We start from the raw sequence: 14047 nt of genomic DNA on the forward strand, positions 1-14047 counted from the left end.
TAATGGTTGAAGATAACTCACTTTAGTTGTAGCAACATTATCAGCATTTCTTGAAAGTACTCTGTTTTTTTTCTAGCCATTACAAGTTAGGTGCAGAATATTTCAAAGGTACATTTTTCAAATTATGGCCACTAGACTGATGAAAAAGTAGGTATTGACTCACTGGAATACGGGGAGTGCCACACTGCTTCACACCAATAGTATCTGCCTTCAACAAGAGTTAAGAAAGCACAGAATCATTAGCTCTTATAATGGAAAATGTGAAAGCAAGCATTAGGGATAGGAAATGAAAACACTGGGAGTATGAGATACAAAAAAGGGCAACTTACATTGGACAGCTTTATTTGTACTGGTCCACAAAACTATTCCCACAAACCTGTTTGCATCATGCTGACTTTATATTCTTTACTCACAACTGCATGAGGTGAATGTGCTTGTGCTTAAATTTACTAGGAATTGCTGCCCTGGACAGTAAAGCATCAGGAAAGATGGGAGTCCGAGCAGTAGTCTACTACATGAGTACTACGATCATTGCCGTATTGATTGGTATAATCATTGTGGTCATCATCCACCCTGGGAAAGGTACAAAAGAAAACATGCACAGAGAAGGCAAAATTGTGCAAGTGACAGCAGCAGATGCCTTTCTTGATTTAATCAGGTATGGCTATGATATTGCACATTTTCTGTACCAATGACAACAGTAATATCTGGATTCACATGTGATGTATAGTGAAAAAATTCAGATAGTGACTGTACAAACTAGCTACATTTCTTTCAGCTATGCAATACCGATATCTCTAACATTTACAATGCTACAATGCATAGTATTATTTTCCAATCAGGCTGTTGCAAGGGAAGAAGCTGCTTTTAATATTCAAAGAAAGAAGGATTCTTTTGCATACAAAATAAAGATTTCTGTTCTGCTATCTGCATGGGTCTTTTCCCCTCCTTCCATAGCACAATTCTTATTACCAAATTCCTCTGCTTTCTTTACTTCCAACTTTCAACAGTTTTTGCACTTCACTTGAAGCCCTGATTTAGCTATTCTTCAAAGCCAATCTGGGTTCATCTACTCAACATTTTAAATTGTATGGATGGGAAATAAATTCCAGGAACAGGCAAAATAAATGCTTGAAATAGAGGGGCACAAATATAAAATCTTCTTTTCTCCTTGCTCAGAGACTCTGTGATGCCTCTTGTATAGAGTTTATATGTCATAGATGTATTACAGGGAGTAGGGAAACTGAGGTTTTGAACTCAGGAGCTTTTCCACAGGTAAAGCCATCAAAATTTTGTGTTCCACTAACCCATTTGGAGAAGCCAGAGACATGGAGAAAGGCCTCCAAGAGTCATGCTGCCAGGAAGGGGGACTTCAGAAAGATCCATGAAGAGGTTTGCACTCAGATTCCTCAAGATTTATTCAGTTACGCTGCCTCTAATCCCCTCAGAAATATCACCATTCTGAAAAGGAAATAAACAACCCCCCATATGTAACAAGTATACGCACATATATTACTGTATGTGTCTGTGTTACTATTAAAGAATGCTTCAACTTCAGAAATATTTATTTTTTTAATCACAAGACAATAAATTGAGTTATGAAAGTAATTATTTACAAGGCTAAGTGACTGCAAATGTTTTTGAGAAAGTATTACTAATTTCTTTATTAATCTAGGTTCTGACAAAATAAATAAACATAAACTTGAAAGTTGGTACTAATACACAGAGCTTTGTTTATGTGATAAATTAGCTCATGTTCTGCTCCATAACAAGACCTGCTATCCAATACTGGATCCAAAGATTATAATTGACATGATCTATCCAAACCGACTTCATCTTGTCCTGATAAAGCTAACCAGGCCAGTTCTGTATGCAAAGCTCTACTCGTTCTATGTAACTGTATGCATAAATACATATTCATCTTAGGGTTCCTTTGAAAATTATCTGGTCAACTATTTAATTGGATGTGCCACTACTTAAGATGTTACTAGGGTCATGTTATTTCTCATATAATTTTCTTTCTCTTTCACAGAAATATGTTCCCTCCAAATTTGGTGGAAGCTTGCTTTAAACAGGTAAGTATGTAATTTCCAACTCATATTAAATTTGGAGATACTGAGATATGAAAACAATTTTACAGACTGGAAGATGTTCAAGAATGGAAAATGTGCATAGGTTAGAAACTGAGGCAACAGTTTTGTGAATATCAATAACATAATCAAACAGGGGGACATTCCATCACCTGCGATAGGAATGCATAGGAATGTTCATCCTTCATTGCTTCCTAAATTCCTCTCTCATTAGCCTAGTGCTAACACAAACTAGTTTATTTACCAGTTGTTACTGTCGCAACAAAATGGGCTGGAATGTGGAGATAAAAAAGCAAGAGAATAAAATAAAAACTTTGGAAAGACAAGTTGAGTTACAGCAGGAGAGAATTTAAAATAAAAAGTGACATTTTCTTTAGTCACATAAAGTGTGATCACTGAAAAGCAGTGACTTTCTACATTAAAGACTTGTTTAAGATTAAAAATAAACTAGACACAGATCCAAAACCAACAATTACTATCCCCTGGTTTTCAACAAAGACTATAATGAACTCAGGACAGTGATGCAGAAGGGCAGTGTAGAAATGGAAAAATCTAGAACTAGAAAATAATCCAAAGAACTCAATGCAATAAAGTCAGGAAATGACATCATTTTCATCTCAAAATAATGAAAGAGTTAGGGATTGACATAGCTGGTTGCAAGTATTTTTAATAAGTCTGTCAAGTTGGGAAGTTATTATCTGTAACTGGTGAAAGCAATGATACTGCCTGTTGAACTGCAATTTCAAAAAGATTTGGGAATAGGTTTTAAGCAGCTAATAATTATTAGCTTGCTCTTGGTTCTGCTGAAGGCTACAAGTACCTTGAAGGTAGGAGAAAAGACTTAGTAACTAAATAAAAAGAACAATACATTAAAAAAAGATAAAGAATAACAAAAGTGCCCAAAATGTGGATCATACCAGAATAACTTATAACTTTCCATTCTAATTTTGCTGATTTTATTATTTTATTTTATTTTCCTTTATTGTTTTATTTTTGTGTCACAGATGTGCAATGGCTCTAGTCTCTTTGGACTTCTGTAAAGCAGAGTTTTTAATATAGTATGGGAAATGAAGAAGTTGAGCAGAGGATACACTTATTTGATTATTTTAAGAACTATAAAACTTGGGGTGGGAGGCCCCTCTGGAGATAGCTTATGGAATGTGCTGAACTGAGATACTGGATGTATATCAACAGATGTTTTTATGAACAACATTGCTACAAGAAGCACGCAATAAAATTTACAAATTACGTAAAGGTTGAAATTAAAAAGTTTTGAGTTATTTAACAAATGCCGAAGAAGGTGGTATGGCTTAGCACACTGTAAACCTAGAAAAAGTATAAGCACAATAATGAGTAAATTGGCCCTTGCAAACATTGACATGGAAATGCCTATGACTGAATATAAACTGGGAATTAGTATTAGGTTTTTTAACTAGAAGAAGATTTATCTTGGTGACAAGACAAGTTTAAGGTGAAGTCTTGAAAAAATCTTCAAGTAGGGGTAGTCTGAATGAAATAGTTCATCTGTTTATAATAAAGTTCACAGCAACAAGAAATTCAACTCTGTGTATAGCAATCCTAAATCTAAGTTGTTAATTAAAGATGTCCTGTCAATTCTTTTTCTACTATATATTTTGTATTTCTCAGATATATATATATGATTCTAAATCAGATATTTCAATATATCACATTCTGTCTTAAAGCATCCTTCAACAAGTTTCTTTCCTGACAGAGATCTGCACTGGATTGCACTGCAAGGATTTTCTTTCTTTCTCACTGTTACCACTACATAGAACCTGTAATGACTGTGCTAAGACTCACAGAAAGATTTGGACACTTTACATTCCCTATTAGTAGCAAATACATTCCAAAGCAATTCCAATGTCATTTCCAAAGACGTTACCTCAAAAGAACAAACATTACTCAAATTGTAACACGGAAAATTTTACTTCATTTTTAGTTAATTCATTTAGTTAATTCATTTTTAGTTAAGTAAAATTGGTCTTCTGAGTGTGGAATATCTTTTCTGCAGAATTAAATAGAAATGTTATCAAGAGAGAGGTAGCCAAGATGGAGAGGGCTTCTAGATGGAGCTAGGAAAGCTTTTCTGGCATTGTTAGTGAGAGAAGGAACAGGAAGGAAGACTGGGATCTCAGGACTCAATTAGGATGGATCTTGCTGGATTTTCTGCTGCTTCCCAGTAAGTCTTCTTGCCCTTTGACTTCCTTTTACTGTATTTTCACAGCAAACCTGTGAGGCAAACAAAACTGCCTCCTCTTGCTTCTCCTCCTCCTGCACTTCTTCCTCCTCTTCCTCCTCCTTTTCTGAAAATTTTCTTCCCAGGAAACAGGAAGAAGAGGTTGTTCAAACTATTCAGCTGGGAATCACAAGATCCATTTCAGACCTAGACGATGCTGTTCATCATCACGCACCAGGAAGGCCTCAGTGCACACCTTTTCCTAGCAGGCCTAGTTAAGAATAATAACTTGGAAAATGTCAGGCTTTAGGTTCATTTTATTCTTCACTAGTTAACACCTTTCTTCTCGTGAAAGATCAGTTTGCACCCTGTCTCTATCAGGACCCACTCCAAGTAAATCAGTGGCAGATAGGGATCACTGGAAACAGCAGAATATTAAAGCCTACGACAAACTTTCAGGTGCTGGTTATTTCCATACGACATATGACGCTACTTTTCCTATGTGGGGCATTATGTCTTTTTTTCAGCAACAATCTGAAAAGACTGATGGAAGGTAAATATTCCACACGTCTAAAATTAGATAACTTTGTTCAAAATATTCTCTATACTCCAGTATTCACCCCCAGTTTGGGGATATGCAAAGAAATCTTCAGTTTTATCTTTCGTCTCTGGCTACTAGCTTTTCATTTCTCTTTCCATGCTAAATTCAAAGATGCTATCTATTACCTGTAAGCAGCCTGCTTGTTAGGCAGAAAGTGCTTTCTATCTGATTACTCTTTGTGCTGTGCTCTGGGGATGTATCAAAAGACAGAAGAAACAAAGAGTGAACTTGGGACATCAGGAGAAACAGAATCAGTCTAATAATTTGCGGGAGGAGGTCATTGTGTTGTGAATAGCTGGAATTTGATGCCAGCTGAAGCGTAAAGAACAGGAAAGGTGTATCTGGTAACTGCATTTCAACAGATCTGTTCTTAATTAATGTTCTTTCCAGAACTCATTCTTATCAAGAGGATTTGAAGTGTTAATTACATTTCGAGACAAGACTACTGATATGCACTGTCTGTTCCTCATTATAATTTTGGCTGGTTGAGATGCATTTTAACCTGTGTCATCAGCTCTTCAATAAGAAATCTAGAATTCTTTCACATGTGTCCATAAGGACAGGAAAAAATGAATGAGGAAGATGGGGTATCTCTGTCTTATTCTCTTTTATCACTATTTAGACTTGCATTTAAAGGCTAGCAAACCTCTTGTTTTCAAAATCATCACTCACTAAAAACCACATCACCATATTGACCTAGCACAGATAGCACTAATTATATTGTCAGAGTACTGACAGTAAATAGTGAGTTTTCAGAGTAGTTACCAATGCAATTATGTTTTTCACAAGCTAAATATGTGGCAATAGTACCATTTACTTACATGGTATATACTGTTGCTTCTTAAAGTCATGCAATGAATTCAAATGAAATGGTAACGAGTATCTTGTATTACTAATGAAAAAAAAATAGTTCAAGTGCAAATAGGTAATTCATTATCTTACAATGAGAAATTAAATCTATTGCCTATTTCATAATAAAATATTTTAATTTAAAATAATTGTAAAACTCTATAGTGTCTTGCAACCAATTCCAGAAACTACGTTATAGAATTTTCTTGCATATAAAGTTGTTAATAGAAAGCCATTAGTATTATTTTGTATCAGATAGTATTTTCCTTGCTACCTGTTTGCATTCTGTGCATGAACAAATGGAAAATGTATGAATATTTTGCATCTAAAATCTTATCAGGCAAAAATCTTTTTGCCTGGAGACAAAACATATAAAACACCCTTAAAAATGGCAGGACCACTGTGATGCTGTTTAACCTATCACAGATTATCAGTGTAGGAGTACAGACTCCTAGTAAAACACAGCCATCTCTCCTGAAAATCCTAAGCCTACCTGTAGGTTTTATAGAAGCAGTTCTTTAGCTACTTTCTTCCAGTACTAAATGATGCAAAAGAATGAGGATTCACAGAAGTGTAGTGTGATATTAAAATGTCAGTTTGAGGTAAATATTTTCACTTAGATTTCCAAAGACAGCTGATAAACCTTATTCCCAGAAAAATGAGGTAAAGATCTGCCTGAAAACAGAAATTTCATAAAAATTCCCAGAATGATCTCTGTCAATAGTTTCTCTGCAAAGCAATAATAGTCAGCTCTGCTATTGCCTTATCTAGTTCACAGTCTTTGATATTTTCTATCCTTTTGAAGACATTCTTTCATCCTGTTGATTTCTAAAAACAGTTGGCTTTTTCACCATTCCACATACAGATAATTATATATATTTTTTGTGCTGACTAAGTAATCTTCTATTTTGCTTTTATTGTCATCTGAAAAAAAAAAACACTAAAAAGAATAAACCTCAACCTACTCTTTTTCCTTTGCATTTACTGTATTTATTTTTCCCTAATTTCCTTTTTTTCACCAGGAAGTTTCTCATAATTTTTTGATAGACAACTTTGTGCATAGTAAGACAGATACATCAGTGAATTTATCCATTACCTCATTTATCAATAATGAAAGAAAGGTCAACACAACTGACTGTTTTAGGGCAAATAAAGGTTGCTCTCTGAGTTGTGCACTCAAACTCCCTTTTTGAATTCCATTCTAAGAAACTGTTTTTCCACTGCTCTCCACCCTGGGAAGAATTCTAGAAAGACTGATCTCCGTAGGGTAAAGCCAACATTTCTGAATACTTCACTTTTACCAACAGTGTGAATCAACAGAAAAGATCAACAGCTTTGTGTACCAGTAGTACACAGAGTACACAGTAGTAACTGAAAAGGGAAGACTTTGCTGAGGGAAGTTCTAAAATCTGTATTATACCCCCTAAAAAACTCTTACTAATACAGGCACCTTCCCATTGGGACAGAATTCTAGAAGCAGCAAAAAGAAGGAAAGAAAAGAGAGAAAAGAAAAAGGAAAAGAAACAGAAATAATTACTGTAACAGAAGATGATTTCTAACCGCACTTTCAAAGTGGCCAGAAACTTCATGCGATTGTGCCTTCTCCTCCACTGCCCAACTCTTTCCCAGTTCCCCTTGATAACATTGGAGCCCAGCAGCTCCAGTGTAACTGACACAGGACAGGATGTCTTACATAAACAAAAATTGTGGTATCAATGAAATAAAAGTATTTTATGACTTAGTCAATAACCTGTTGCAACAGGCAGCAGACAGCACACATCTAACACTGTCTAGTAGCCCTATTATGTGTTGCTTTTGACCTACTCAAATAGGCAGGAATAAGAGAAGAATCTGAGGATAATTTAGGAGAATCAAGGAGAAGTTGGTAATTGTGTGCCTAGGGAGTGCAAAAAATAAAAGGAAATTCTGTAGGAAATTAGCCTTTAACTTCCGTCCTCATTTGGAGATTACTTTTTTATAGTTGTCTAATCTGCATGTCTGTAAGTCCAGCATAATTAGACCCTTCAGGTATTCAAAATAAGAAATGTCTATCTAGTTGGTTTTGTTTTATTATATACAACGACTAAGAGAACTAAGACATTCATATAACGAAGTCATCACAACCCCATTAAACCTTAAAAAAATAATGGTTAGAAGTCTTTCATGTACAGCTGTGGACAACAGTCCCAGTTTCAGTGTTGCTCCACTTCTAGCAATCGATTTTGTGGCGACTTGATTCACCTTCATAACCCATACAGAATAAAAAGGTCACTTTTTTCTTGATCACTTTCCTGCCAATTTAAAGAACAGTACTGTCTCACGGAGAGATCAAACTTGATCTGACACAGAGAAGAAATTATCACAGATGGGAGTGAGTGAGTGGGGAGATGTGTTCTTCTGTCAGCCAACAGTTTGAATAACACTTCTGCCTCCTCTAGTTACAGAATAAGACTTTTTACACTTTTTTTATAAGTTTTTAGCAAATTTCATTTAAAACTCAAGAATAACTGATCTCCATGGTGATTTGTTCTGCTGTATCTCATTCAGAGTGTTTCCTTAAATCTCCTGTAATTTTACTCAAAATTCTGAAGAACTTCAAGCCTTTCGGAGATACAGCAAATAGTCTTGATACCTGTATCCCACTGATTTAGTATGATATTTAGCATTGTGAGATATACTAGAAACATTTTATGAGTTATATTTAGTATTTCTTGTGCTCAAATTTAATAAGGATGGGGCTGAGGGTTTTTTTGAATGCTAAAACAGATATCCAGGGTACACATCTCTTTTGGAAAAGTATTAGGTGGTGGAAGACTGGTTGCCAAAGTAGAGATTTAGTAGAACACTGAGATTTTTAAATTGATTTCCCCATTCTATAGTGGAACTATTTAAATCAGAAAGTTTTTCTATATAAACAAACATGGTGCCTTTTTATTGCAAAGTAGGGAAAACTGATGGCTTTTCCATAGCAAATTTCTGATTTAAGGTTAAAAAATTGGGAAGAGTAGGTATTATATTTAGATTACTTTCAGTCCATTTTTTCTAATTCATGAACTGTTAGAAAAATTGGGAATAATAATTATTTATAAAAAAGCAAACAAAAAATCAGTAGATTTTGATAAAATCACGAGCATGACAAATGTGTCCTCAATTTCAAATTCTGAGAGAACAAATCCTTTAATCCAAAGGGGGGAAGATTGACCTTGAGGTCAGTATGTACTTATGTTGCTTTCAGGAAAGCCTGTTTTCATCACAGTTTATCTTAGCAGTAAGTATTACACAGAAATTCACATGTTCTACAATAGAAATTAATAATTTAATATGTGACTTTTACCTTTGTTTGCACAATTCACATAATTTCCATCTTTCTGGTTTTTTTTGTCTTGCCAGTTCAAAACTAACTATGAAAAGAGAATGTTTAAAGTAGATATCCCGTCCAATGTCACATCCACAGTGGCTACCATAATAAGTAATGTATCAGCAGCAATGGAAACCCTCACACAAATGAAAGAGGAAATGGTTCCTGTTCCAGGTTCTGTAAATGGAGTGAATGCCCTTGGCTTGGTGGTTTTCTCAATAAGCTTTGGTCTGGTGATTGGAAGCATGAAGGAGCAAGGTCAGGCATTAAAAGACTTCTTTGATAGCCTTAATGAGGCTATCATGAGACTGGTAGCTCTAATCATGTGGTAAGTGCCTCTGATAAATTCTGTATTAAGTTACTAACGTTATTTTTTCACTACAGTGGATAGCTAGAGTCTGTTTGGCAGGAAGTCATACAATAAGATCTTAACTGAATTGTACCTTTCTGGTTTATGAACCCCAAACCTGCAATTCTGTATATCTATTCTTTCAGTGTGTTTGGCTTTTTACCCTGAGAAGAATCAGGATCTTTGGCACAATTTGCCAAGCTTAGTAGACGTTCTACATCTTCATAAGGAATGAACTCAAAATAACATGCTATCAAAATGTTCTTATCATCTACTCAGACTTCACTAGAGGAAACCGGCAAAATTCTCCCATAATCTTATTTCTACACAGCAAGACCTTGCTATCATTAGTTTCCAACACAAGCGGTTCCTGCAGTTATGTAGTATGTAAATATGTCCTTGCATTGTAGCTGCACACAGATATACGCATTTTTTGATACTTCATTTCCTGTGATCAATAGATAAATAAAACCTACACATTTTCCAGCAAACATGAGGAAATTCCTTTCAAAAATGAAGTCTTGTTTTCTGTCATGTAGGAGGTTGATTTTGAAAAAGAAGGCTGAAATATCTTGTTGCCATCTTCACAATCCCCAAAATCTCAAAACCTACACATACTTTTGTAGTACTAAATGCAAAATTAAAATGAGTACATTGTAAAATTCTCTTAATCCAGAAAACATCTGTGCAAATTAAAAATCTTTTCTCATTATTTATAAGCATGTTTAACATAACTAAGCAGAGGATAGAAAATGTTACTTCTGATAAACTTCAACATGGATTTTATGGCTGAAAGCGCAATTAAGATATTCTAGATAATGATGCTCTCTGATAACTTCATGTAAATAGACAAATGGACATCCATGGAAATAGAGTTGTATCAAAAGTTCTGCTGTAATAATAGAATTATATGTCTGTAGATCTTAGAGTTTTATGCTGAGCGCTAACTCCTTTATTTGTAGCAGTGCTTACTGATAGGAAGAAATAGATAAGACCACTCGTTGCTACCCCACAGTGCTATAACCTCTGCCATACAGACAGCTTCATGCTAAAGTATTTACGGAGTGCTCCACTAGGAATAGACAGAAGCAGCCTGAAATCGTTGGAAGAGTGAGTCTTCCCTAGCAACGTAAGAAACAACAGTGGAGAGAGAACAGAGATGGGCACTTAGTGTAATCTCCAACTATGCTGAATGAGACTTCATTCTAACAGGAAGAATTTTAACAGAATTTGCTAAACCAGCTTTTAAATTAAACTTGAATTACAAAGGAAGCTCCTCTCCCTACATATGAAAGCATATTACTGGAGAACTTTGAGCTGAAACTGTTCTTCTAAAGACTCTTCCTCTACACTGCAGTTTTTTTCATGTGCCTCACCCACCCAGTTTTACTGAGTGATTTTCATGCATTTTTAATTTGGTCTTTAAGGTTTTATGTCTGAATGGTATGCTATACTCCTCTCATATTCCTCTTATCAGATTCTGAATCTAACAGAGCCTGTCAAAAATGTTCATGCTGTGGTTTCATCGAAGTTGAACTCTTTATAGCTGAACAGTTAAACTCTTGAACTGCTTCTGAATTACAGTCATCCTATTAGTAATATCCTAACTTTGTGCATGCATACAAACATATAAAAGATATGAACAAGGGAGTGTTTTATATTGTTCATTACAATACTAATTTGATTTCTTATTTGCAGGTATGCTCCACTTGGAATCCTCTTCTTGATTGCTGGTAAAATTGTTGAAATGGAAGATATGGGTGTGATTGGTGGTCAGCTTGCCATGTATACCGTAACAGTTATAATCGGTTTGCTTATTCATGCTGTCATTGTCCTGCCTCTTCTGTACTTCCTAATCACTCGTAAGAACCCTTGGGTATTTATTGGAGGCCTAATACAGGCACTAGTCACAGCTTTGGGAACATCTTCCAGGTATAATACAATATTTTAAGGCCAAATATATATATTTTTAATAATATTGGCTTAAGAAACACTTTTGCAACTGGTTAACTCCACTCTGAAAGAGATGGTTATTATCATTATATTGATTCAGACTCTTATTTTCATTAAGAACTCCTGAACAGATATGAAATAAATGTGTTTAGTGATGCAGACTGTATGGCTGGAACACCTGTGACATTGGTTAGCCTCTGTCTTTGAGTTCTCTAGGTAGTTTGTAATTGATCGTAGGTAAAGGATGAAGCTGGCAAAAGAATATTTACATTTATGCACAGCAAAACAAAGAAGCAAGCATGGAGGCCCAGAGGGGATTGTGAGAGAGCTTGAGAGCCTTTCTTGGCAGGTGATGTTCTATGCTAAAGATCCTGGACCTGCAACAGAAAAGCCCCTATTGTCCTTTGTTGATGAGGTCAGAGGGACTTCATGTGAGCAAATATCTGTTTGCATCTGTGATGAAAGAAAATGTTGCTGAAATCAAATACATATTTCCTGCACCATATCCAGATGAGAAGCTATTAGGACTATTAGTATAGAATCTGATTAAGTTCTGTATCACTAAAAAGGCTCTTGAGGACTTAAAAAGACTGCATCAGCATATTTGCAGTTAAAGACAGACAACTACTATGTTTCATAATTGACATCTTGATGTCAGTCCTTGCAATGCGTGGAATGCCTAAAAGGGAATTTTCTTAATGATTTTAAAAGGAAGATAGTACAACTAAAGACAATCAACAAAGTTCGAGAGAAAATAAACAGTAGCAATTAAAATAAATGTCTAATTTTATCAAAACTAAACTTTGGTGGGTAAGAGTAATAGAGTTAAGAGTGTATTTTCTAATTTCAGCTGCTCAAGATTCTTAGTAGGAACCTAAACAGTTGCTGGATCAAGAGAGCATAATGCAAGTAGATTTAAAAACTGTTCAAAATTCAACTCTGTGTTGACTGTCATCAAAGAGATTTTCTAACACAGTCTTTTCTGCCCTTCTTTACACTTTATCAGTATTTTTATTTTGTCAGTATTGATACAGTTTTCCAAGTCTGCAAAATAGTTGGCAATGAAGAGATCACTGAAATGCAGTAATATAGATTGCTGAAAAACCTCTTTACTTCAGTGTGATCAGATGGAGAGATGCATCTCTAAGGAAAAAGAGACCAGTCCACTCTTACAAAACAGCCAAATAGTCCCAGAGGATCAGGAGAACCTCCAGTATTATATATGCCTTGGCAGATATATATATAATATTCTGGTAGATCGCAAAAATTTGAGACAATTAGAACAATCTCTCATGCCATCACAATGACTGACAGTTTGCATTCCACTAAGTAAAATTAATATCATGTATTATCTTCTTTTTGTTTCAGTTCTGCAACACTGCCTGTTACATTTAAGTGTCTAGAAGAAATAAATGGAGTGGACAAACGAGTTACAAGATTTGTACTGCCAGTTGGTGCTACAATTAATATGGATGGAACTGCCTTATATGAGGCTTTGGCTGCAATTTTCATTGCACAGGTTAACAACTTTGATCTGAACTTTGGGCAGATTATCACAATCAGGTACAGAAGCCATTCTTATCTACATCTAATAAAAGCACCTTTGTGATGACTCCTTTCCATTATATGAGGGATCAAAAAAAAAAGTCTAGAGCTAAAAACAAGAACTGCTAAAGTAGCTGAATAACAGTAATGATTTAAATCTTCTGCACAGAAGAGGTCCCCAGCACATACTCATAATTAGGTAAACATTTAAAAAACTGATGCTTGACATGCCTATCACTGCATGTAGTAGGGTCAACAAGAAGCTTTCAATTTCTTTTCATTAAAATTTTCTTGAAGTAATCACACAGATGTTAGGATCTGCACCAGATAGTTTACAGTGCATGTACCATGCTGTAGCATAAGAGCAGCACAGCAGCAAGGTGCAGTGCTAAGGCTAGGAGGGTGGTATTTTCCTAGTCTTGCTAGGAAAGTAGAGCAATCTGTGTAAGGAGAAGCAACACATTTTGTTACATTGGCTGATAGAGGGGGAGAAGATGAGTATGTTTTCAGGCAAACAAGCCTTCATGTTTGTAATATAACAGCAAAAAAAAACAGCCTAAGATAATTGATTTGCATTAGTTTTATTGTGTGACTCAAAAGGCCTAAGAGAAAATGGTGATAGGTACCCGTGCAACATAGATAAATGTCAGCAAGGGGAGCATGGAACAATGTGGGACAGACAAATAGGTATTTATTACTCAGCAACCCTGAACATTCAGATTTTGGTGAACTGGAAGCATGGAGATTTTCAAGCAGAAGCAATTCTCTCCATAAAACCCACCAGGTTAATTCAATATTCATTAACAGAAGGTAAAGCTCCACTTTCACACTCCAAGGCAGTAATTCAACAATCATTAATACTAGAGCTGCTCCCTGACAAATCATCTGAAAATTCTTCCTAAAGTGAGTGTGAACAAGCATATTTCTGTCAAGTTACTAAAGTGTATGATTCAGAGGTTTTGCCAGTTTTCTTTTTTCTGATGACTGAATTCCAAATGCCACAGGAGCTGGTAATTCACCTGGCATAAAGTTACAGTGAGATGGACAGAGAATAAAACTTTTTGCATCAGATCTGCCAGGACAAAATTACTTCCTCAACTTTAAC

General features: G+C 35.4%; 1 protein-coding gene across 2 annotated transcripts in view; it reads left to right on the forward strand.

The window, feature by feature from the left end:
- The window catches only part of SLC1A3 (solute carrier family 1 member 3), a 60342-nt gene that overhangs the window by 42234 nt on the left and 4061 nt on the right, over positions 1-14047 (forward strand). Inside the window, exons 4-8 of one of the 2 annotated variants that reach the window (XM_021381070.1) lie at positions 454-658; positions 2033-2075; positions 9128-9423; positions 11143-11376; positions 12766-12960. In XM_021381070.1, the coding sequence (XP_021236745.1) occupies positions 454-658; positions 2033-2075; positions 9128-9423; positions 11143-11376; positions 12766-12960 (973 nt within the window). Of the gene's footprint in view, positions 1-453; positions 659-1275; positions 1393-2032; positions 2076-9127; positions 9424-11142; positions 11377-12765; positions 12961-14047 lie in introns of those variants that run through there. The other variant, XM_021381071.1, reaches the window with a different exon arrangement.

The sequence above is a fragment of the Numida meleagris genome, chromosome Z (assembly GCF_002078875.1).
Source record: "Numida meleagris isolate 19003 breed g44 Domestic line chromosome Z, NumMel1.0, whole genome shotgun sequence".
Taxonomy (NCBI): domain Eukaryota; kingdom Metazoa; phylum Chordata; class Aves; order Galliformes; family Numididae; genus Numida; species Numida meleagris.